This window comes from Puma concolor, chromosome B1, assembly GCF_028749965.1.
Source record: "Puma concolor isolate L17-30 chromosome B1, mPumCon1.1.hap2, whole genome shotgun sequence".
In the NCBI taxonomy this organism is placed as follows: domain Eukaryota; kingdom Metazoa; phylum Chordata; class Mammalia; order Carnivora; family Felidae; genus Puma; species Puma concolor.
In genome coordinates, this window is record NC_141670.1 from 139,312,856 (window position 1) to 139,336,972 (window position 24,117).

At 44.0% G+C, this 24,117-nt stretch overlaps 1 protein-coding gene across 1 annotated transcript in view; it reads left to right on the forward strand.

Moving 5' to 3' along the window:
- Positions 1-24,117, forward strand: part of SCD5 (stearoyl-CoA desaturase 5) — a 155,029-nt gene that overhangs the window by 82,059 nt on the left and 48,853 nt on the right. The window contains exon 2 of the mRNA XM_086704739.1: positions 12,274-12,404. Within this exon, the coding sequence (XP_086560865.1) occupies positions 12,274-12,404 (131 nt within the window). The remainder of the gene's footprint in view (positions 1-12,273; positions 12,405-24,117) is intronic.

Genomic DNA, 24,117 nt, shown 5'->3' on the forward strand with positions numbered 1-24,117 from the left:
CTCCTCTCCTCTCCTCTCCTCTCCTCTCCTCTCCTCTCCTCTTCTCTTCTCTTCCTTTCCTTTTCAGAGAGAGAGCATGAGTGCGAGCTGGGAGGGGCAGAGGGGGATGGAGGATTGGAGGCAGGCTCTGTGCTGTCAGAGAGAGAGGTCTGACCTGAGCCCAAGTCTGATGCTCTACTGACTGAGCCATCCAGGTGCCCCCCTGTCTGATTTTCTTATTTCATTGTACTCCCCCAACTCTCCTCCCCACCAGGAGCCAAACCAAATCCCTCTGCTTGAATACACTGAGCCTTCACACCTCCAGCCTTTCCTGGTGCCATTCCTCCTACCCCTCAGGAGCTGCCATGGTATGGGTGCCTCTCCTTCATTGTTCCCCTCACCCCGTGATAGTGTGTTTAGTACCCATCAAGAAACTGCCCACAAGTGAAGAGACCAATTCTGTCTTGTCTGGACCTGGGTAAGAACAGTTTTGGCTGGGGATGGGGATGGGAAAGAAGGACAAAAACTTAGTGGGCGTAAGAGAATGGGCAGTGAAGAACTATAATCTCCTATAAAGAGACCAATCTATCCAGTAAGCTTTTCTGGGAAGGGAGCAGGGAAATGGAAAGGATCTAGGTGGGGAATTGGAGTCAAGAGAAGTGTTTTGGTGTTTTGTATATGAGAGAAATAGCAGTGTGGTTGTAGGCTGGTGGGAATGATATAGAGGGAGGGTATTTCTTGATGACACAGAGAGGAGAGGAGAGTTGCAGAGCAACAGAGTAGGATGGAGTGGATAAGATGCACAAGGAAGGCCAACCAGCCTTAAAGGGAGTGTGGATTGGCCTCTGTAGTAATAGAGAAATCTGGGGGTCACAGGCTGAGATGCTGGAGGGTGGACTGAAGAGATTCTGGTATTTTCAATGAAATCAGAAGCAAAGCTATCAGATCAGGGGCTGGGGGGAAGGGATGTGTTGGGGATGAGGGGATTGGAGCAGGTATGAAACTGATGTCCAGGCAAGAGAGAGCACATATGGAACAGGGAAATGTAATGATCGCTGAGTAATATTACATCCAAGTGAAGCTAGTGGTCATGAGTTTTAAAGTGAGACCAATCAGCATGGTTGTGTATCTTTCTCTGGCTAAGTTAGTTGCACAGGCACAAGAACACATGTTCCCTGCCCTCCCGGAGATTATGTTTTAGAAGGGAAGATGGCATTAGATCAATAATTCCTTGTTTATTACAATGTGATGGCTGCTGTATTGAAAAACACAGAAGGCAAGAGAGCATCCAACATGGATACCTGGCCTGGCCTGAGTGCCTGAAGTGAGTCCTGTATGTTTGGAATGAGGTACTAGAAAAGACTTAAATTCTTGCCTTTTTTTTTTTTTTTTTTTTTTTTTGAGAGAGAGTGAGCGATCAGGGGAGGAGCAGAGAGAGAGAGACACATAGAGACAGAATCCCAAGTAGGCTCTGAGCTGTCCGCACGGAACCCAATGCAGGGCTTGAACTCACGAACCGTGAGATCATGACCTGAGACAAAACCAAGGGTCGGACGCTTAACCGATTGAGCCACGCAGGTGCCCTGTTTTTGTTTTTGTTTTAAATTACAAATAGTGTGGTACAGTAGCAGAGTCATAATGAGTTACCCAACAATTTTGTGTTTCTTAGTGATCTGCTATGACTGTCATTCTGTCATATAAGCCATAAACCAATGAGGAAAAGTAACATTTACTCAGAACTTTAGAGCATGGTAAGTGGGCCTAATTGAAGGCAGGAAGGATACTTGAGGAATATAGGCAGTACATGTAAGATGCATGAAATATACCTTCACTCTCTTGTTCCATTCGCTTTCTGTTAAATCTTCCTAGAAGATGCTGGCAGTTGCTTAAACATTCATGGCATGGGAAGAGAGAACATATCTTCTTCCGGTCCATGTGGAGCACAAGAGAAGGAGGTTTAGTGGAGGGAGATGGGAATTGCAAAGAGGGGCTGGTGGATATTGTAAATCTAACAGAAGTAGAAGGTTTTAACAGTAAACAGAAACCTTTTGCTTTTCAGCCTGTAAGACCCTGTGAAAATGTTCTGCTTTTGAGAGAGCTGTTGAAATAGCACCTAGGAGAAATTTGCCTCAGGATCTTGAAACCTATAAACCCAAACCTTTAAGGGAAGATGTCGGGTCTAGTTGAAATTCTTTGTTAATACCATTTGGTGAGATGAGTGGCCATGGAGGGCCTTGTTCTGTCCCTGGCAGCCCCATATCAGGACCTCTGTCTCAGGGCTTGGCCAGTCAGCAAAACTCACTGGGACCCTAGACCAGTAGCATCAACACCACCCGTGAACCCTTCACAGACCCACTGAATCAGAATCTCTGGGACGGGGCCCAGCATCTGCATGTAAACATGATCGCCTGGTGATATGTGTAGCACATTAAAGTTGGAGAAGCAGTGACCTAAAATACTATCGATCTTTCATCCCAGTCCTTTGTTGTCAGCTTATTTGTTAAATAATTTCAGAGATAAATTACTCCTACAGCTCCCAATGAAACCAAAGAGGTTTAAAGAAGCAAGGGCAGGTGCAGTCACACCGGGAGAATGAACAAGAAGTCTTCCAGGAACTCTGCTAAGAGTAGAGCAGGATTCTCTACCTTCGCACTGCTGCCATTTGGTAATGATAATTCTTTGTTGGAGGGAGAGTCTGGGCACTTAGGCAGCATCCCTGGCCTCTCCGCACTGGATGCCAGGAGCGCCCTTCAAGTTTGGGTTTGTGACAACTAATAATGCCTAAAGACTTTGCTCAATGTCCCTTGGGGGTGAGGAGACAAAATCACCCACCCCCTTGAGAAAGTACAGGCTTAGAGTGATAAGGAGTGTAGGTGTCTTCGGAGGGGGTTATCAGGAAAGGGAATATTTTACAGAGGCAGTGGAGTGGTGTTCCTAAGAGGGGCAATAATATGTGCCAGGGCTCACTGCTCACCAGGCATGGTGTGCATTTTGCATGCTCACCTCTTTTCATCTTTATAACACGTTTGTTGTGAAGCAGGTACTATTTTACCCACTTTATGGATGGAGGAACCAAGGTTTAGAGATTGTCACACTGATAAGTGATATGCAAGGGATTCAGTCCCAGGTTCATTTCATTATTTTTTAAAATGTTTATTTATTGAGGGAGGGGAGGTTCAGAGAGATGGGGGACAGAGGATCTGAAGCGAGCTCTGTATGGACAGCAGAGAGCCTGATGTGGGGCTCGAACCTCTGAACCATGAGATGATGACCTGAGCTGAAGTTGGACACTTAACTGACTGAGCCACCCAGGCCCCCTCCCAGGTTCATTTTAACCATAATGCTACCATAATTGCCAATCGTATACATGTATGTGTACATATATGTATATGTATCTTTTATATGTATTCCTTATCTGTGTCTCTGCATCTATGGGTCTTCTGGCCTCTTAACTATCTTGTGAATCTAGGAAGGACTGGAGAGGAGAAACAGCCATTTACTGGCCAGAGCCCCAAACTGACTTTCAAAGCACTTGAGCAGGCTGGCAAGGCAGGTATCCAAGCACAGTATCTTCTCCGTGGCAGCTTCCGCCCCTCCCCCAGGAGCCTTCACCCTGCTTGTTTGCTCTGATTGCAACCTCTCCCCTCCCCTTGGTGGAAGACAATTCGTTGGTGCTAATCACATCTTCCTGCAGCTTTCTGCAGCAGGAGCCCTGCTGCACACGCCGCCCCCCAGCCGGGTGCCTAGATATCAGAGTCCCCACTGTCTGGAGCCTGGTGGGGACAGCTCACACCATCAAAGGGAGCCACTGGGAGGGGAATGCTGACAAGACCAGAGTTCACATGAAAGGGCAGCCTGGGCTTGCCTATCCTGAGAGTCACTTAGAATTTATGGGGCCCCGAGGCCCCTCTGGAGCCCCTGGCTCTGCATAGGGTCAGCGTCTGGGTGGGTTAGAGAGAGCACCTAGCCCTCACTGGATCTCAGCTGCTCCATTTGTAAATTGAGGGGATGGGACCAGATGGTCTTCTAGGGTGTACCTCATAGGGCAGTGGTTTCTCAGCTCTGGTTGTGCATCAGAATCACCTCTGGAGAGAGATGCTGGCTCTCCTGGCCTTCATCTCGAATTCACTCTGCTCTGTGGACCTGCAGCATGTAAAAGCCCAAGACACTGCAATGCACAGCCAGGGCTGAGAACCACTGCATCAAGGGCTTGGGGCTGGACTGATGTAGTGTTGGGGCCCCAGCTCTGTCCTGAGATCCCCAGGCATTTACTTAACGCTCTGGGCCTCAGTTTTGCAACTCTGTAAAAGGGGGGTTATGATGTCTACCTCATAGAAGTAAAGCAATAAAATTAGGTATATTGGCAAAGTGATGGTCCATGGCAGGCATTCAGTTGCTTGTGCAGGCTCCCTTCTCCAGCCTCCTTCTGACACTCTGTTAGACAGTGCTATGCATTTGTTTTTAAAAATTTTTAATGTTTATTTATTTTTGAGACAGAGACAGAGCGTGAACAGGGGAGGGGCAGAGAGAGACAGGGAGACACAGAATCTGAAACAGGCTCCAGGCTCTGAGCTGTCAGCACGGAGCCCAATGCGGGGCTTGAACTCACGAACTGTGAGATCATGACCTGAGCCAAAGTCAAATGCTTAACTGACTGAGCCACCCAGGTGCCCCTAAAGAGGAATTTTTATATTGTGCGTTGGTTTAGGAAATTAAGGGAACCAAACTTCCTTCTGCACTCTGTTCCCAAATATTGATCTTTTCATTCGATCACTGCTGTAATAGGAGTTGTAATGATCTTATGTATGCTGAGTATTTGAAAGTGAACAAAGGAAGATTGTTTTAAAGGACACCTGGGTAGCTCAGTCAGTTGAGTGTCTGACTTCAGCTCAGCTCAGGTCATGGTCTTGCTGTTCTTGAGTTCGAGCCCCGTGTTGGGTGCTGTGCTGACAGCCCAGAGCCTGGACCCTGCTTCGGATTCTGTGTCTCCCTCTCTCTCTGCCCTTCCTCCACTCACAGTCTTTCAAAAATAAATAAACATTAAAAAAAACCGAGAAGATTGTTTTAAGAAGTATTAGAGGGACTGATCTGGTGTGGCGACTGGTTTACCCTCCTCTACTCTCCATGCATTTTCTAAGTACTTCATGCTGAACGCCCTTTAATAGCTTCCCTTGGCCTGAGCCCAGCGTCCAGTCACCTCAGTGCAGCAAATAAGACCTATTTGGCCCTACATTTAAATCTCTTTAACCTTTTTTGACCTCCCCTTCCCCTCTCACCCTGGACTTCAAACACATGCTTTTAAAAATTGTGGTAAAATATACATAACAAAATTTATTATTTTAACCATTTTAAGCGTGCAATTAACTGCATTCGCAATGTCGTGCAAACACCACCACTATCCATCTCCAGAACTTTTTCATCATCCCAAACTGAAACTCTGTACCCATTGAACAACTCCTCATTCCCCTCCCCACCCCCCCACCTTCCTCCATCCCCTGGTAACTTTTATTCTACTTTCTGTCTTCATGAATTTGCCTCTTCTAGGTACCTCATGTAAGTGGCTTTATAAATTTCTTTTTGTGTCTAGTTGATTTCACTTAGCATAATGTTTTCAAAGTTCATCCATGTTCTGTGGCATGGGTCAGAATTCCATTCCACTTGACGGTCAAATAACATTCCATTGTGTATACGTCACATTTTGTTTATCCATTCATGTGTTCATGGACTTTCGTGGTTGTTCTCACCCTTTGGTGAAAAAGTACCTGTTTTCAACTCTTTGGGAATATATACCCAGAAGTGGAATTGCTGGACCACTTGGTAACTTTATGTTTAACTTTTTGAGGAACCACCAAACTTTTCCCTGGTGGCTGAATCATTTTTCATTCCCACCAGCAATTCATAAGGGTTCCAATTTCTCTACATTCTCGCCAACACTTGTTATTTTCTGTTTTTGTTTGGTTCTAGTAGCCATCTGAGCGGGTGTGAGGTGGTCAGATACAGGCTTCTTGTCAGAGCCCTTTCCCCAGCCCAGGTCTGTGCATTTGTGGGTCCCCCTGCCTGAATCTTGCCTTCTCCTCATCCTTCAGGGGTTAACTTAATTTTCGCTTCCACTGCGAAGTCCTCTCTGATCCCCCAAACTAAATTATCTCCTATTTATTTATTTATTTATTTATTTATTTATTTATTTATTTATAATCTCTACACCCAATGTGGGGCTTGAACTCATGACCCTGAGATCAAGAGTTACATGTTCTTCCAACTGAACCAGCCAGTCGCCCCTGAATTATCCGTCTTTTAATCTCTTTTTACATTATGCTGTTTGTGTCCTCTACAGCACTTGCCATAATTTATAATTATACAGTAAGTAATTTACTTTTCAAACTCCTATTGACTCCAGGAGGCAAAAGCTCGTGTTTGTGGTCACCTTGTAGACCCAGTTCTAAGCTCAGTGCATGGTCTATAATAGGAGCTCAATAAACTGTCTCATGAAGTCTTGAGTTGCCTGGAGTTGCCAAGGCAAGCTGAGGCTGAACTGGATGCAGAATTATGGTGAGGGTGATTTTAGAAGTGAACTTGCCAGTTGGTAAAGGCCAAACACAAAGCAAGGGTCTTGACTTTCAGCTTATTTTCTGAGCTAAGAAGTCTTGATGCATTTAGGCTCCTCCCATTAGAATTAAGGCAACCCTGAGAAGTCAAGCAGCCAGCAGGGGTGTGGAATGTGGGCTCTTCCTGCCTTAGATTGCGTCCTGGCTGCATCACTTTCTGTCTTGTTGCCTTCATCTGTAAGATAGAGATCATATTACCCACCCAGTTGAGGTGAGTATTCAAAGACTAACTAGGTATAAATTTAGAAACACGGAATGGCACCTGGAAAGTTCTTGGTCAATAGTAGTTGCTACTATTATTTAGTAGCTTTCACTTCAGTGCTAGAGGGACATAGATCATGCACAGTTAAAGAGTTCTGCTAACTGCCTCCTCTGTCTAGTGCTCACAGATGGGTCTCAAAGGGAGCTGTCCACCTCTCCCTCTGGTCAGGTCTGGAATTAAGGGAGTTTTAATTTTTGGTTCTTAACATCTGTCCAGGACTGTTCTCTGGTTGTGTGGTCCAGAGGGGTTCACTACAATAATTCTCTAAACATTGCTCCAATAGAGTACTCAGGATAGATGGGAGGCTCTGCCTTCCACCCTGGAAACCAAAGGGGCTGCGGGTATTCTCTCTTTTGTTGCTGGCAGCTGGGGCTGGCCTTGTGATCCGAGCATGGACAAATAGGTGCTTCTGCCTTGGAATCTTGGGTCTTGATATATTCAGGCATAGGCCAAAGGTCAAATAGGGACTCTTCTTGGCAGCTGCGGAAGATTTAAGAGACCACAGTATGACATGAGTGTCCAGTGGTGCCCAGTGTCCAGGTGTGATGATGCTTGTGGTGGCATCCTAGGCAAATGGTTGATTTTTGTTTGTTTTGTTCTATTTTGTTTTGTGGCATGTCTATTTTATTCTGCATTTAGAAAATATACATAATAACAAAGTCTATTAGGAATTCAGTAATAGTTTTTTTTAATGACTGCTTTATTAAGTTATTACTCATGGCATACAACTCATCTATTGGCTTTTAGTATATTCACAGAATTGTGCAACCATTACCAAAATCAATTTTAGAACATTTTTATCACTCTTCACACCAATCCCCCCCCATACCCATTAACAGTCACTCCCCTCCTCCCTCCCTGCCCTCCCAGCTCTTCACAACATGAATCTACTTTCTGTCCCTATAGACAGCAAACTGTTATTTTTTTTTAAGTTTATTTATTTATTTTGAGAGAGAGAGCATGTGAGCGGAGAGGGGCAGAGAGAGAGAGAAGGAGAGATAGTGAATCCCAAGCAGGCTCCACACTGCCAGTGCAGAGCCTGATGCAGGGCTTGAACTCAAAAACCATGAAATCCTGACCTTAGCTGAAATCAAGAATCGGGCACTTAACCTACTGAGTCACAGACACCCCAACAGCAAACTGTTCTTAAACCAGGATTTAAAGTATACCTTCCTTCCCTTGAGGTAAGGTTTCTACTTAAGTCTTGCATTACTATTGCCACAGAACAAATCACCCCAAAATTTATCAACCTAAAGCAACATACATTTATTTTCTCACAGTTTTTGTGAAGCAGGAATCCAGGTACCACTGGTGCTGGGCCCTCTGCTCCAGGATCTCTCACAAGGCAGCAGTGTGTTGACCCAGGCTGCTGTCTTATCTGAAGGCTTCACTGGGGAAGGATCTGCTTCCAAGTTCACTAACACTGTTGTTGAGAGGACTCAGTTCCTTGAGGATTATTGGACTAAAGTCTCATTTCCTCACTAGCTGTTGGCTGGAGGCCACCCTCACTTCCTTGCCACATGGGTCATCCCAATGTGGTGACTTACTCTATCAAAGCCAACATAAGACAGAATCTGCTAGCAAAACAGAAGTCACAATCTTTTGTGACCTCATCATGGAACTGACGTTCTCTCAATGTTTCTACATTCTATTGGTTAGGAGCAAGTTACTAAAGGAGAAGAAATTACGCAAGGCATGAATATCAGGAAGCAGGGAGCATTGGGGCCATTTTGGAGGCTCTGTACCAAAACTGTCCTGCAAATGTCCTGCAACCCACCCCCCCAAGTATGAGATCTGTAGGCTATTTAATATCTTTTTAATACATTTTTAAAATTATTTTTAATGTTTATTTTTTGAGAGAAAAAGAGACACAGGGTGCTAATGGGGGGGGGGGGGGATCAGAGAGATAGGAAGACACAGAATCTGAGGTGGGCTCCAGGCTCTGAGCTGTCAGCACAGAGCCTGACACAGGGCTCAAACTCACGAAAGGTGAGATCACACCTGAGCTGAAGTGGGATGCTTAATGGACTGAGCCACCCAGGCATCTCTACATTCTTTTTTTACTTGAGATAGCCTGAATTGGTGACTCTTCTTTGCATCCAGACCAATATAGGTGTTTGCTACTTACTATTCTGTAATATTGTGATTCTGAATTCTGTTGACCTAGCTCCTTTCTCTGTGAGGTGTGAGCTACTTGATAAAATTATTGACCCTGCTTGTTACTCCTTTTCCCCCCAAAGTTATCAATTCTGTTTCTGAGTAGTTGACTCTCTTAGAGCCAACTAGGCAGCATCCATCTGAAAACTAGTTTGGATATCAATCTCCACAAAGATCATGGAAAAGAGGTTAAAAACCTCTTAAATTAGCCCTATCAAAATAGGAAAACTGAGCCCTGTCAATATAACAGTCTCATATTCAGGTAAGGGTTTTTGTAGTTTGTCCTCATTTGGGCTATGGCCAGAGGTTGCTTTCTTCCCCAGAGGTTCTGCAGAATTTTAGTATCAGAAATCCAGGGACACTTGGGTGGCTCAGTCAGTTAAGCGTCTGACTTCTGCTCAGGTCATGATCTTGGGGTCCATGGGTTTGAGCCTGTGTCAGACTCTGTGGTGACAGATCAGAGCCTGGAGCGTGCTTCAGATTCTGTGTCTCCCTCTCTCTCTGCCTCTCCCCTGCTCATGCTCTGTCTATCTGTCTCTCTCTCTCTCAAAATAATAAATAAACATTAAAAAAAAAAGAAATCCAGAGCAAACTAGCAACAAGAAAAGGGAATTTGTCGCCTCACATAACTAGGAGAAATACCAGGGAGGCTCACAGCATCAAAAGAACTGTAGAGCTCTGGGGGCTGCAACCAGTGGCCCGGGGCAGGCAGCTGTCCTCTCGGCTCTTATTGGCATCTCCATCATCTTCATGTCTCACTTACTTGGCCTCATTCTCTACTATTGTAATCATGCCTTGATATGTGACCTTTAGTCTTTGAGCCAGAAGAGAGAGAAAGTTTGGGTCAGCTGTTTATTCCAGGGCCAGGAAGATGGAGTCATATGCTAGGCCAGGCCTGGGTTACATGGCCACATTCTTGTTGCCAGAAGAAGGACCATGAAAAACCAATAGCCACTACTGCCCAGCTCAGATCAACCATGTAAGTGATCCCTGAAATAGTGGAGATCCCATACTGGGAAGCATTGTCTGTGATAAGGCCCTATCTGGGAACCATGCGTTGAATGGATTCTTTTTTTGGCCAATGTTTTTCATTGTCCAGTGTCTTAGTCCACTGGCAAAAATAGAGTCACATTGAATTTTTGCATTATAGATTTCTTATTCCCTAACTACTTGACAGTTGGGAAAAAATTATTGGTAGAGACATGAAGGCCAGGGATGACATGGAAAATAGCTGTCCGTTTCATAGACTCATGACCAAGATTAAATTATAATAACAAAAGAGGCCACAACTTTTTATATACTGTTATTTTTTGTGATATATGGGCAGATTGTCATTTTTTGTTTTTAACCTTTCAAGTAAGGAATGATTTGTCAAGTTTATGAAAAGCACATGCATTCAGAGACTCATTAATCTTAGTGCCAAGGGTAAGTCTTGTTTTCAGACCCATATAAATATGGATTGAGGTCAAGATCAGATTTGACCTTTGGGAGATGTAATATGGTTCTACTTTTGAATACATATATTGACACTGAAGTTACCCTAGTAATTCTTCTAGACAAGTGCTATAATAGTCTCCCTAAAAACTCGTCTTGTCCTGGTACCATTCACAGTTGATCAGGGATGTTCTGACAGCCAATCACTTGTTCTTTGCCACATCTTTATGGAGGGCCTTGTATGTGCTAAGTGCTAGAAGCAATTGTGTGGGATAATATGCCTGATCCTACCTACTTATAGCTAGGTTTAGAGTTCTCCCCTCAAGTAAGGAAGAAGCTCACTTTTAAATTTAGACTGGAATCCAGTATTAAGGATGGTAGTGGGGTGTAAAGAAGTAAAGATAAAACTTACTTGATGTCTCCCAGAGAGATAGGGGAGTGTGGGGTCAGGAACTTGGTTCTTGGTTCAGACAGACTAGAAATTGACTCTTAGCAAAGATACCTCCTAGCTTTGTGACACTGGGAAATTAGTTAACTTCTTTAAGCCTTGGTTTTCTCATCTGTAAAATGGGATTAATAATAATATAAACCCTATAGGATTGTTTGATGTGTTTTTAATAAGATAATCCAAGTAAGACATTTAGCATTGTGTGGGCATATTGCTTTAAAAGCACTAAAGTAGTTGTAATAATCTCAGGAATAATAATTTATTGGGGGGTCCCTGTGTCCCCTTTATACCACACTTTTTTAACAGTTTTTTTTAAGTGTATTTCTTTTGAGAGAGAGAGAGGGAGGGAGGGAGGGACGGGCAGAGAGAGAGAGAATCTCAAGCAGGCTCTGCACTGTCAGCACAGAGCCCGAAGCAGGGCTTGATCTCACAAACCATGAGATCATGACCCGAGCAGAGATCAAGAGTTGGTCGCGTGACTAAGCCACCCAGACACCCCTACACAGGCTTTTATAAACTCTCCCAGGTCTTGGTATAAAAAGTAATCCACCCCCACCACTGGTCAGGCAGCATGGGGTCTCTTAGCAGAGGCTTTGGAACAAGGCTGACTTGGGTATATAGTCAGGATTTAACTCTCAGAGATCCGGTTCCTCAACTGTAAAATGAGACACTACAACATGTCATGAGGATTAAAGATAATATATTTAAGTGTGTGGCAGATAATAAGCTCCACTGTAGGCTGGCTTTAAAAAAATTCCCCACCTGGCCATCTTTGCCATCCTGGGTCATAGGGATGGTGTAAGTGGGGATCTCTAGAAGGCAAATCTCAGTTGTCCCTATTGTCATTTTTATTCTCATTCTCACTGGTCCTGAGCCAGACTTCACTGCTTTTAGATCTGGCCTGATTTCCTTCAAACAAAGGCCTATGAAGCCATGATAATGGCACTGCCATTTAGAAATATGGTCTTCATATAACACACTTCCTAGCACAGGTTGCCAGTCAAGAGGCAACATAAACATCAATCTTAGCTCTACAGAGAATGAGCATGTAAGACTGAGTTACAAATACACACTAACGTGATTAAGACTTTGCATCAAGACTGTCAAGAAACATTAGCAAATAAAAGATTTGTTTGATAGAGAAAAATTAATGTTCAAAGGTCAAAGTTTCTTGAGGAAAGTTTTCACCACTTCTGCCTGGTACTGAAAAGCTACAAATCAATAAAAATTCTGCATTTCCCCACGTTATCGATTCTTCCTTCACATTGCAGATTGTTCTAACACCATTTCCCATGGGTCTATGCAGAAGAGAAAAAAGCATAGGGGAAAAAAGCTTGTGTAGGAGCTTGGTGACATTTACTGACATTTTCCCTGCTTGTGTCTTACAGCGTACTTCTGCTTCCTCCTATCTGCTCTGGGTGTGACAGCTGGTGCCCATCGCTTGTGGAGCCACAGGTCCTACAAAGCCAAGCTGCCTCTGAGGATATTTCTGGCTGTTGCCAACTCCATGGCTTTCCAGGTGGGGAATGGAGGGTCCTCTCTGCCTTAGGGACCCAGCGCAGATGGCACTGTGGGTGGAGGCACAGACCTGCTCCCTGTGGACTGATCATTCCTTCACTTCCATTCCAGGCTCAGTAATCAGGTCCCTAAGCATTCCTCTTCTGTCCCAAATTTCTATCTCCTTGTAGCTTTAGATACGGTAAAATGTTCCCTAGGGGCTTTGTGCCCCTAGGAATACTAAACCACAGAGGAGGAATGAGATTCCTCCACCCAAAACGCATGCCCCGAAACCTTCAACATTTGTCCGGCTCTACCCATGGCCAAGTTCTGTGCTGAGCATGCTATCTGCATATTGCGTTTGACCCTCATAGTAACCCCATGAGCTAGGTGTCATATGTGTCCCCATTTTACAGATGAGGAACTAAAGCTTAATGAGGTTAAAGAACTTGCCAAATTACGTGGCTGAAAGTGGTATATCCTGGATATATGCCCTGGATGCAAATGCAGATCTGACTCGAAAGCCATTCATTGCTCCTAGAAAACATACCCTATCATTTTGTGGTAGAGGTCTATTAAATATGGTGCTGGAAGACAGGATTTTAGCCCTACTCTGATGGTTGCTGGCAATCACTTACTCATCTTCAGTTTCTTCATCTATAAAAATAAGAATATGACTTCACTCCCATAGTTGTTATGAAATCATTAAAAATTGCAGGGAAGTATAAAAATGTAAGAGAGTCATCACTGCATTAGGATTGGGCCATATCCTTTAGGACTATTTCAGTTGTAGAACATTCCCCACCACCTTGGGCACTTTCTGAGCTGCTGGATTTTGAGTTGATTATGAATTTTTGTTTTCCCAGCTCCTCATCTGATCCAGGTAGGGTGGATGGGAACAACGTGCTTTCAAAGTTTCTGCCAATATATGAATGCAGATGATTCCAGGCTCCATGTATTTTCACCCATTGGGAAGAAATGGTGATTTGCAAAATGGCTTTAGGGTTCAGGGAAACAGGCAACCCTCAAACATGCAAGTCACGTGGCTATCTCCGCAGTGGGCCTCCCATCCCTACAAGACAACCTGACCCTGAGCATTTCTCCAAGTTGCTCTCATGTCTAAGGGTTCATTTCCCTATTTCCCTCCCACAGTTTGAGCCTTCATAAAGCACATAGGATATAACACAATAGACCTTAGGGAACACAATTCATATTATGGATATCTCTTGGTTATAATTCAAGCAGTCGGGAATTACTACCAGGTCCTGGAGAAAAAGCTATTGTGCACAGAAGAGCAGTTGGCAAATTCTTGTTTTCATGTTCTTTTGTTCATCATCGGCAATGTGAACTACACCACACTTTGTTTTGACTTCAACCATCTTAGTTTAATGTTGTGCTTTGTTTATCATAACAATGAGTTATGATAATGATAATTTAGAAACTCATTGACTTGGGCCTTAGATGCTATTTAGGACTTAACTCTGTAATTTTCATTTGTTTTGTTTGAGCAGTTTATTATTTCTAACCTTCAATTACACACTCATGTAGTTACAAAGCACCTCCATTATTAAAATTTTTTTCCAACCTAAACAACCTGAAATTGAGAACATAAAATTCTTATTTCCCTTTTCCCAATGAAACTATTTACTTACAACTCAATTTTTGATGACCTGAGTTTCCTCAGCATAACATCACATAACAGAACATCACACTGTGATTTTAACTTGACTTTGGGGAGAAAACACATTCTAGAGGAAGTACCCAGGTCCTGGAATAAATTCTTGGCACTGCTATTTTCTACATGTGGGTTTTTGTGCAATTCCCTCTTCCTTTGTCTGTGAAGGAGGGGGGAAATAAATAATATTTACCTCACAGTTTGTTGGAAGGATGAAATAATGAACAAAAAATGCCCAACTTACAGTTGCATTCAGTGAATATTGTTCTCTCTCTTCTTTATGAGAATTGGCGTACTGTCTCATTCATTCATTCATTCATTCATTCATTTCTGTGTTATGGTGCCTGGCACATAGAAGGCACTCTGAGAGTTTGTTAAAGAAATGAGAAATGAATTAATACTTTCAAGAAGTATTTTTGGAAACAATCAAATTTGAACTGTGCCTACTTCTTTCAGGCTCACATTGTGGTGGATTCCCCCCCCCCCATTCATTTAACAAATATTTATTGAGTACTTACTCTATGCCGGGCACTGAGCTAGGCACAGTGGGTATAATGTTAGCAAACACAGTCCCAAGCCTTGTCTTCGTATAGCTTTCCATCTAGTGGAATATTAGAATTTCCACAATTTCCCGGTGGAAATGTCAGTACTTCATGGGTCTGGGGTTTATAACAACATCATAGACCTAGGTAAAAGGTATCTGTAAGGTCAGCATAGGGCCAGCTTCCATACAGTGCAAAACTGTGTCAGTGGGAAAGAGTACAGTCGATCCAGACCACTTAACCCTGGGGAGAGAAGAACCTAGGAAAGTAAAAATGTGCTATGATCTGTCCATGTAGGGTACAGACCTGCAACCCTGATTTTATGCAGAGTCATTGATTTAGCTTCCCTTTGATGTCCTCATGGGTTTTTGAATATAATTTCAAAGGTTCTCCTGTGCTTTACTCCATCAGAATGGTCATGCCTTTGGCCATAATGGACGAGTCATGCCATGGTTATCTGTATTTGAAGACAATGAGCAGGGCTTTTGCTAGAAGCTGCAAACGAGATCTTCAAGAACAATCCTCTTAAAATTGGGGCTTAAACATTTGAAACTTCCTGTTCTCTTTCTTCTGTAGAAGATGTATGCACATGGGGAGGGGTGATAGTGGGAAGGTGTTTTAGTCTGAAAGATGAAGACAGGGCAGGAATGATAGACAAGGAGCTATGATAATCCTCTGTCCCTTTCATTCAGCAGACACCCCCTGAGCTCCTCTCTGGCCCATTCTCCTTCCATACCAGTAGGATGCCAGTCAACCTAAATATGGGTTGCAAGTTCCTTGTAATTTTCTGCTAGTTAAATATGGACCCAGGTGAGATATTTCTACCATCCAATGGTACCCAAGAGTTCAGCTTTCACAAGCACTAGCCAGGGCTTTGGATTTGTGCTTTCACATTCATGCACACACCGCTTCTGGGTGCAACTGGGTCTCTCATGAGCTTAGCCAAATAGCACCTGTTAGATGTTGCAGCCTCCTCTCTGCCCATGATTACTCATCAGATCCTAGTAAAGAGGCATTGGGTTTTGAGCTGGAAGGGAGTTAGTCTAACTCCTCTTATTTTGCAATAAGGGGTCAAGAGTAGTATAGAGAGGCCCAGAGAATGTCAGTGACTTGTGAAAGGTCACATAGCAAGTTAGTGGGTGGACCAGAGGGAAACCTGTCTCCTGACCCTCAGGCCAGGGATGCTTTAAGCTCATCTCTGGGTGTTCTTGTGTGATGTTCAACAGTGTGATCTGTGAACAGCCTCTAGTTGGCTCTTGTTTTTATATCCACTGTGACATCTTGTTTTTTAATTGGTATATTTAAACTATTCACATTTAAAGCGATTACTGATATAGTTGGAGTAACATCTACCCTGTTTCTGTTTGCTACTCATTACCCTTGTTCTTTGTGCCTTTTTTGTCTTCCCTAGTTTTAACTGCACATCTTACATGATTTTCTTTTCCTCTCCCCTTTTAGCATATCAACTATACTTCTTTTTACAGTTGTGTAATGGTTGCTTTAGAGTGTGTAATACACATTTAGAACTAATCCAAATCCACTTTCAAATAACATTATGGCACTTCACAGCAACCTTATAACAGAGCATTTCCAATTCTTCCTTCCTATCCCTTATGACATTGCTGTCATTCATTTCACTTATCCATGAGCTCTAATCAACAAATACATTGTTGCTACTATTATTTTGAACCAACTGTTATCTGTCAGATCGATTAATAAGAAAAATTGAAGTTTTGTTTTACTTTCATTTTTTCACTCTCTAATGCTCTTCTTTCTTTATGTAGATCTGGGTTTCTAACCTATGCCATTTTCCTTCTCTAAAAAAATTCTTCTATCATTTCTTGCAAGGCAGGTCTACGAATGACAAATTCTCTCAGATTTTGTTTGTCTGAGAAAGTCTTTATTTCTCCCTGACTTTTGGTGAATAACTTTGTTGGATATGGAATTCTAGGTTTCGAGGGTTTTCTTTCAACACATTAAATAATTTATTTCACTTTCTTCTTGCTTTCATGTTTTTTAAGATACATCTTAATAAATAAATAAATCTTAATAAATAGTGTACCTCTATAGGGAAGATATTTTTCCCTCTGGCTTCTTTCATTATTTTCTCTTTGCTTTTGATTCTCTGCAGTCTGAATATGATATGCATATTATATACATATATATATATATATATATATATATATATATATATATATATATATTATTGTTATTCATCCTGCTTAGTGTTATCTGAGATTCCTGGATCTATGGTTTGGTGACTGTCACTAATTTTGGAAAAATTTTCAGCTATTATTACTTCAAATATTCCTGCTGTTTGTTCCTTTTTTTCTCTCTCTTTATTTCTTCCCCTTGTGGTATTCTATTATACATTTGTTATACCTGTTATAATTATCCTATGGTTCCTAGATATTCTATCTCTTCTTTTTGCATTTCAGCTTGGGAAGTTGCTATTTATGTATCTTCAAGATCACTGACTCTTTCTTTAGCCATTTCCAGTATTGGTGAGCCCATCAAAGGCATTTTTCTTCATTTGTTACAGTTTTTCTGACTTCCAGCATTTTTCTTTCATACTTTCTTAGAGTTTCCATCTCTCTGCTTATATTACCCATCTGTTCTTGCATGATGTCCACTTTTTCTTTTAAAGCTCTTAGCATGTTAACCATAGTTGTTTTAGATTTCCAGTCTGATATTCCAACATCTCTGCCATATGTGGAATCTAATTCTGATGCTTGCTTTTTCTTTCTAGATGGGATTTTTTTGCCTTTTAGCATACTTTGTAACTTTTTGTTGAAAGCTGGAGATGAGGTACTGGGTAAGAGGAACTGAGGAAATAGGGGTTTAGTGTGAAGTTTTATGTTTACCTGGCTAGGAATTGGGCTGTGTGCTTACTATGCACTCTAGCTACGGTGTCAGGGGCTAAAGTTTCCTCTGGTATCCTTGTTTTTTTCTCTCCTGTATTGTCTTTGGGTTTTCCTAGAGATTTCTTCTTAAATGAGGCTTAAGGCTCAGTTCTTTCAGTTGAGGTCCTGTCATCATACAGGAGCACTATTGACATAGAGATGAGGGGACTAGTTCTCTGTCTCTGAGCCTGAGGTGAGTATTTCCCCTCCCCAGGTCAGTTAGGCTTTGGTAAAACCCCGGTTGATTAGGATCTGGTAAAATAGTTTCTCTTGAGGACGGGTCTTGAAAAGAGAACAGAGAGCACTGTGTGTATTTCAGAATGATTACTTTTCTCCTCCATCTGCTGGGAGAACCAGCTGTTCACAGTGAGAACCTGATAGGGCTCCTGGAGGTAAAATTTATGAAAGTTGGGGCCCCCTAGTCCTGGACCTTCGTGTTTTTAACTCTCAAGCTTGTCCACACTAAGACTTGAGCAGTTCATCAATTACGGTTTAAAGGTGCCTGCCCGTCCTGGCACCAGCTGCGGGCTTTTGCTCCTGAGTTTCTGCCTCTGGGAGGCAGTGATTCTCTGTAACGGCCTGTTTATCTCTCTAGTTTTGGGGGCAGTAGTTTGCCCTGCGGCCTCACTTCTCTGATGCATCTAAGACGAGTTGTTGATTTTCAGTTCATTTGGATTTTTGTTGTTGTTGTTGCAAGGATGGGGAGTGACGGACTACTTCCAAGCTCTTTGCATGTCGGACCAGAAGGTGGAAGTTGGTGTGATTTGTAAATGGACCAAACTTTGTCTCTAAATATGTCAGATAAATCACATGGTCATGGGCCGTAAACTTTGGCAAGTCTAAACTCTGCAACAGTAAAACAAAACAATTATCTAGAGCTACTACATACTGTCACTTCACTAAGTGCTTTATATGGTCTTCTGACAATACCCCTAAAAGGTAGATACTGTTATTTGTTTCATTTGATACGTGGGGAAATGGAAAGAAAAGAGCTTACATAACTTGTCCAAGGACACACGTACTGAAATGACACAAGGGGAATTTTAAGTGCAGAGGCTCGACTCCAGAGGTCCCGCTCTCACTGCGACACTCCAGTGCCTCTCCCAGGATCAAAGTGTATATGTTTATCCTTTCATTCAGCAGATAGATGGACTAAGCATTCTTCCAGGCACTGGAGAACACGACAGACAGGCGGACAGGTCCCTGTCCTCATAGAGTATATATTTCAGTGGGAAAGAGAGCAAATAAACAAGTGAGCGAATGAGTCAAGAAAGGTACTCAGAAGGGAGAGAAGAAGGTGAAGAATTTAAACACAGCGATGTGACAGAGTGCCAGGGCAGTGGCTTCTTTGGAGAGGCTGGTGAGAGAAGTCCTTGCTAAGGAGGTGACATTAGAGCTGAGACCTGAGGGAGACAACTGGTAGGGGAAGGGGGATCCAGATGGGAGGAGGAGCCAAAGCAAAGATGGGAACAAGAATGGTGTATTCAAGGAAGAGAAAGGTGGCCAGTGTGGCTGGTCCACGTGGGTGTGGGAGACGGTTACTGAAGAGATTATAGAGAGGGGGATGGACGCCACATCAGTGCAGGGCTCCGTCAGGTATAGCAAGGAGGTTGGATGCTGTTCTAAATGCCATGGCAAGGCACTCTGGAACTTTAGGAGGGGGAACAACATGGCCTCATATGTTTTAGTGACATGATTAAGCCTCAGACCATAGTCATGAGACCCTGGAGGTGTTGTGATGGATTCAGGATCATAGACCAGTCCCCAAGGCTGGGTCTGTGTGGATGTGCATAAGAAGGAGAGGGACCTGCATATGAGGCAGCGACCTCGCTGCCAGCTCAGGGTGTTAGCAACAGCCCCTGGTGGCCGTTGGGTGGGAGAATAAAACATCAGAACACTTACTGCAGGCTCAAGAATCCTTACCTTTACGTGGCTCTCTGGGCAGGCTCTAACTCTGTCTACAGAGATCCCGTTTCAGTATTTGCCACCTTTCCTAACCATGAGTCTGCACCTCAGACATACAGCCTTTCTGCTGCACGAAACAAGTTCGCCTCCCTCCTTTCAAGTTGGGTAGACGTTGTTGGTTTCCTTCCAGTGTAAACAGGGAGTAGCAGAAGTGGCCCTGACCCAGATGCCGTGAGGTTTCTCCACGTGCTTTTGGAAGATGCTTGCATACCGCCTCACGTTGTCTCCACCGCTGCCAGCCCTCCTGGACACGTGTAGAAGCCATGACGGAAGGGCAAACAGCTCAGTTTTCTTTGAGCAACCTCTCTGTTCGTGATGTTGGCGACTTATGGAATCATCAGAGCATTGCTGTCGTATGCATACCGTTCTGTAACTCCATCCGTAATGGCAAGGCGCTCCTACCGATGACGATGACGGGCTGGAGGCAGGAGGGGAGGGAGAGAGAGAGAAGAAACTTCTGAGGTGGCCGCAGGAGGCACTGCATCTTCTGAGTGTCCTTGCCTGGTAGGATTTCCTACCAGGAAAAATGTACCTTGTAAGGCAGAGGTCAAAATGGCTCCTGCCCTAAGATGCCTCACCTCCTTCCTTGTTGTGGATCTAGGTCAGTGAGAGCTGGCGAGAGGAGTGAAATGAACCTCAAGGGAATGAAAAGGTGATAGCCTGGGATGGCCTGAGAAAAGGGAGTCATTCCACAGATGCGTGTACGAGCCAGAGGGCTAGCTTGCCTGTCACATTGCCCTACCCCACATCGAGCAGCCACTCCCCATGCAGTCTCGCCCTCTGTACAGCAGTGTCTTCCTAAGCATTTCAAGGTGATTACATTTTTATAAAGAAAAAGATATATACTTTAAAGGCACCCAGAGAGTTTTTATTCAAAGAAATAGTTGGTAAAGTAGAGGATATTTTTGCAAACATGTAGCTATCAGATTTTATATATTCGTTTGGCTCCACATCTATATTGGAAGAAATTACACTTGTTGAAGATGAATTCCACATGCAGGCCTGTCAATGTAGAATCTATTCTGAAACATATTTTCAAGCTAAGTGTTTCATTCTGCCTGTTTCTCATGAGGAAGTTCTTCGGAGGAGGCACTCAGACCAGGCACCTCCTTAACCGGGCCCTTTTTCCCCCACCACTCTCTTCCTCTCTTAGAACCCACCAGAAGGTTGGAGTGGGAGGAGGGGCTCAGAAGCTGAGTCTAATCCTTTGTCTAACAGCTGAAGAAACTGAGGCCCAAAGGTCTGAGCTGATTTTTGTTTATTTCTCCACATTGTCTCGAAAATTCTGTATAGGTGTCGAAGGACACTGTGTCGCGATTCAATACCTTGATGAGCTATTTCTTCCCAGACCTGCCACCGAACATTTGGGCTGAGCTAGCACTGAGTTGTCACTCCTTACTCTTTATTCCCACTGCTCTCCTGCCAAACACTCCATGTTGTTGCTTTCTAGGTTTCCCTACCCACTGATTATTTTGCATTTTGGATGATTTCTCTTCCAGCTGCCTTCATTTGCATTTTTCCTAAATCAAATCTCATTGTGATAATTTCTATTCGTATTTCCAACCTCTTTTTAGATCCATCTGTGTTATTTTCCTGTCCTCAATGATGTCTGCAGCACCTCCTAATTTGGTAACGACCAAAAAACGTTATCAACAAAATGTGTATGCCTTGCCTCTCAGTCATTAATGAAGATGCTAAATAAAACTAGATCTCTCAGGCACATCGGGACCTTCCATGCGCTCCCTCCCCTGCCCCCTCCCCCTCATTAGATAATTGAGCTGTTTCTCATCTCTTGTCCTTGTTTATCAAAGTTCAGACTTTCAATCATCCTGTCATAGTTCCTGCTAGTGCCAATCAGAGCTCTTGTCCCAGCAGTGTTTCAGGGATGCTATTTCACATGCTTTATTAAGCTCCAAAGGTACAATGGCTACAGGAGCCACTGAATCAACAATTTTAATTAATGGTAAAATTGTTATACTTTTATATGCCAGAGGAAATTTCTAGCCTTGCTTTTAAATTTTTTTTTTTCAACGTTTATTTATTTTTGGGACAGAGAGAGACAGAGCATGAACGGGGGAGGGGCAGAGAGAGAGGGAGACACAGAATCGGAAACAGGCTCCAGGCTCTGAGCCATCAGCCCAGAGCCCGACGCGGGGCTCGAACTCCCGGACCGCGAGATCGTGACCTGGCTGAAGTCGGACGCTTAACCGACTGCGCCACCCAGGCGCCCCCTTTTTTTTTTTTTAATTTTTTTTTTTTTCAACGTAGCCTTGCTTTTAAAAACTCTTAGAAGACAGACACATTTGATTATCTTCATCTTCTCCAGTTGACTCCTCTATGGCTTTTTGTGTAAATCTGCTAGTTAAGTCCTTTCTAATTTAAAGGTGCATAAACCCCTGTGTGCTTCTGAGGAATACAAGAGATGTACAAGAAATGGCCCTTGTCATAAGGAGCTGACAGTCTGAGAGCGCCGGCTAGCCTTTTGTGTGATAAAAGGGGATTTTTACAAGACAGTGTGGAGTTATATTGCTCCAAAGCTTCATCCTGACTCTTAGGGCTGCCGAAATATGAATACGGGCTAGGGTACTGGGATAAAACCTAATGCAGAAATGGAGTTAGACCTTCACAGGTGAGAAGGATTTGCGTAGGCAAGGAAGAAAGGGAAAAGTAGGGGCGCCTGGGTGGCTCAGTCGGTTAAGCGTCCGACTTCAGCTCAGGTCACGATCTCGAGGTCCGCGAGTTCGAGCCCCGCGTCGGGCTCTGGGCTGATGGCTCAGAGCCTGGAGCCTGCTTCCGATTCTGTGTCTCCCTCTCTCTCTGCCCCTCCCCGTTCATGCTGTGTCTCTCTCTGCCTCAAAAATAAATAAACGTTAAAAAAAAAATTGAAAGGGAAAAGTAGGGGAAAGACTTGAGCACAGGTGGAGAGAGAGGAGTGATAGTGGCATGCTGGAGGGGGTCCCCGCAGAGTAGAAAGTTGATCTGACTGGAGAAAGAAACTGACTGCCATAGCAGCCTGCAAGCCCAGCTACCTGCAGGACGTCTCTCCCTGGACATCTCTTAGGCCTCCCCAAACCAATGTGCCCAAAACCGAAGTCGTGACTCTACCATCTCCCCCTCGACCACTTCTAGTTTTCCCTGCCAGAAATCTGGGTGTCATTCATGATTCCTTCATTTCCCTCATCATCCCTCACTGCTCTCTTTTATTTTTTTTTAATTTTTTTTTAACGTTTATTTATTTTTGAGACAGAGAGAGACAGAGCATGAACAGGGGAGGGGCAGAGAGAGAGGGAGACACAGAATCCGAAACAGGCTCCAGGCTCTGAGCTGTCAGCACAGAGCCCGACGCGGGGCTCGAACCCACTGACCGCGAGATCGTGACCTGAGCCGAAGTCGGCCGCTTAACCAACTGAGCCACCCAGGCGCCCCACTCACTGCTCTCTTTTAGCCAATCTCTTCAAGTTCCACGTTCTAGGTAATATCTTGCATCTGCACACCTCTCCTCTGTGCTCCCCTCTGGTCCAAGCCACCACCATTTCTTGCTTACACTACTGCAAATGCTTCATAAACTGGTCTTCCTCCTGCAACACGTGCCCCTCTCTGTACTGCAGCCAGACAGAAGTTATCGAAAATTAAGCCACTCTCTAGCAAAAATAATAACAATAACAATAATAATAATAATCTTTTGGTGGCTTAGCGTTGCATTTGGAATGAAATCCAGCCTTGTTGTGATGGCCTCAAAGGCCCTGAGTGATCAGGCTTTTGCGTCGCAATACCCGCTTTCCACCCCAAGCACACTTCACTACAATTCTGACACTAAGTCCCTGAGCTGGCAGCAGATCCCACAAGGTAAAGCCTCAGCCCTCCGCGTGGCCACCTCCACTTCAGGTGACAGCCGCAAGTAGGGTTTCCTGGCCCTTGTGCCTTTCACCAACCGGCTACAAACTCCCACAATTCCCTCAGGTTTGATAATTCACCAGAACAATTCAGAACTCAAGAAAGTGTTGTACTTCTCATTACAGTTTTAATTATAAAAGATCTGATTATCTGATTAGAAAATCAAGACCAACCAATGGGAGAGACACACAGGGCAAGGGGTGAGGGTCCCTCAGGCAGAGCTTCTATGCCTTCTCCCGGTGGAATCAAGGTGTGCTACCTTCCCCGCACATCAGTGCCTTCATCAGTCAAGAAGCTCCTCTAAGCCTGTGTCCAGAGTTTTTACTGGCGTTTCATTACAGGGGTATGGTTGATTAAATCACTGGTCACATGGTTGAACCCAGTCTCCAGTCCCCCTCCCCTCCCAAAGTGCCAACCCTCTAGTCACTTGGTGGGTCTTTTTGGTGACCAGCATGATCCTGAAGCTATCTGGGGGCCCACCACAGTCACCCCATTAGCATAATAAGGAAACCTTTTATCACTCCGGAAATTCTAAGGGTTTGTAAAGCTCTGTGCCAGGAACCACTGGGGACAAAGACCAGATATATTCTTTAGTACACCACAATACCTCTCAGCCTTCACTCTTGCCCCACCTCCTTGCACACAACACGCCGGTCTCCTACTTCCTGGATCCTGCCCAGTCCTTCCCTCTGCCCCAGATAGCTCCCTTCTCCCTTCCATCCACCTCTTCCCAGCCTGCGGATTACCTGATAAGAA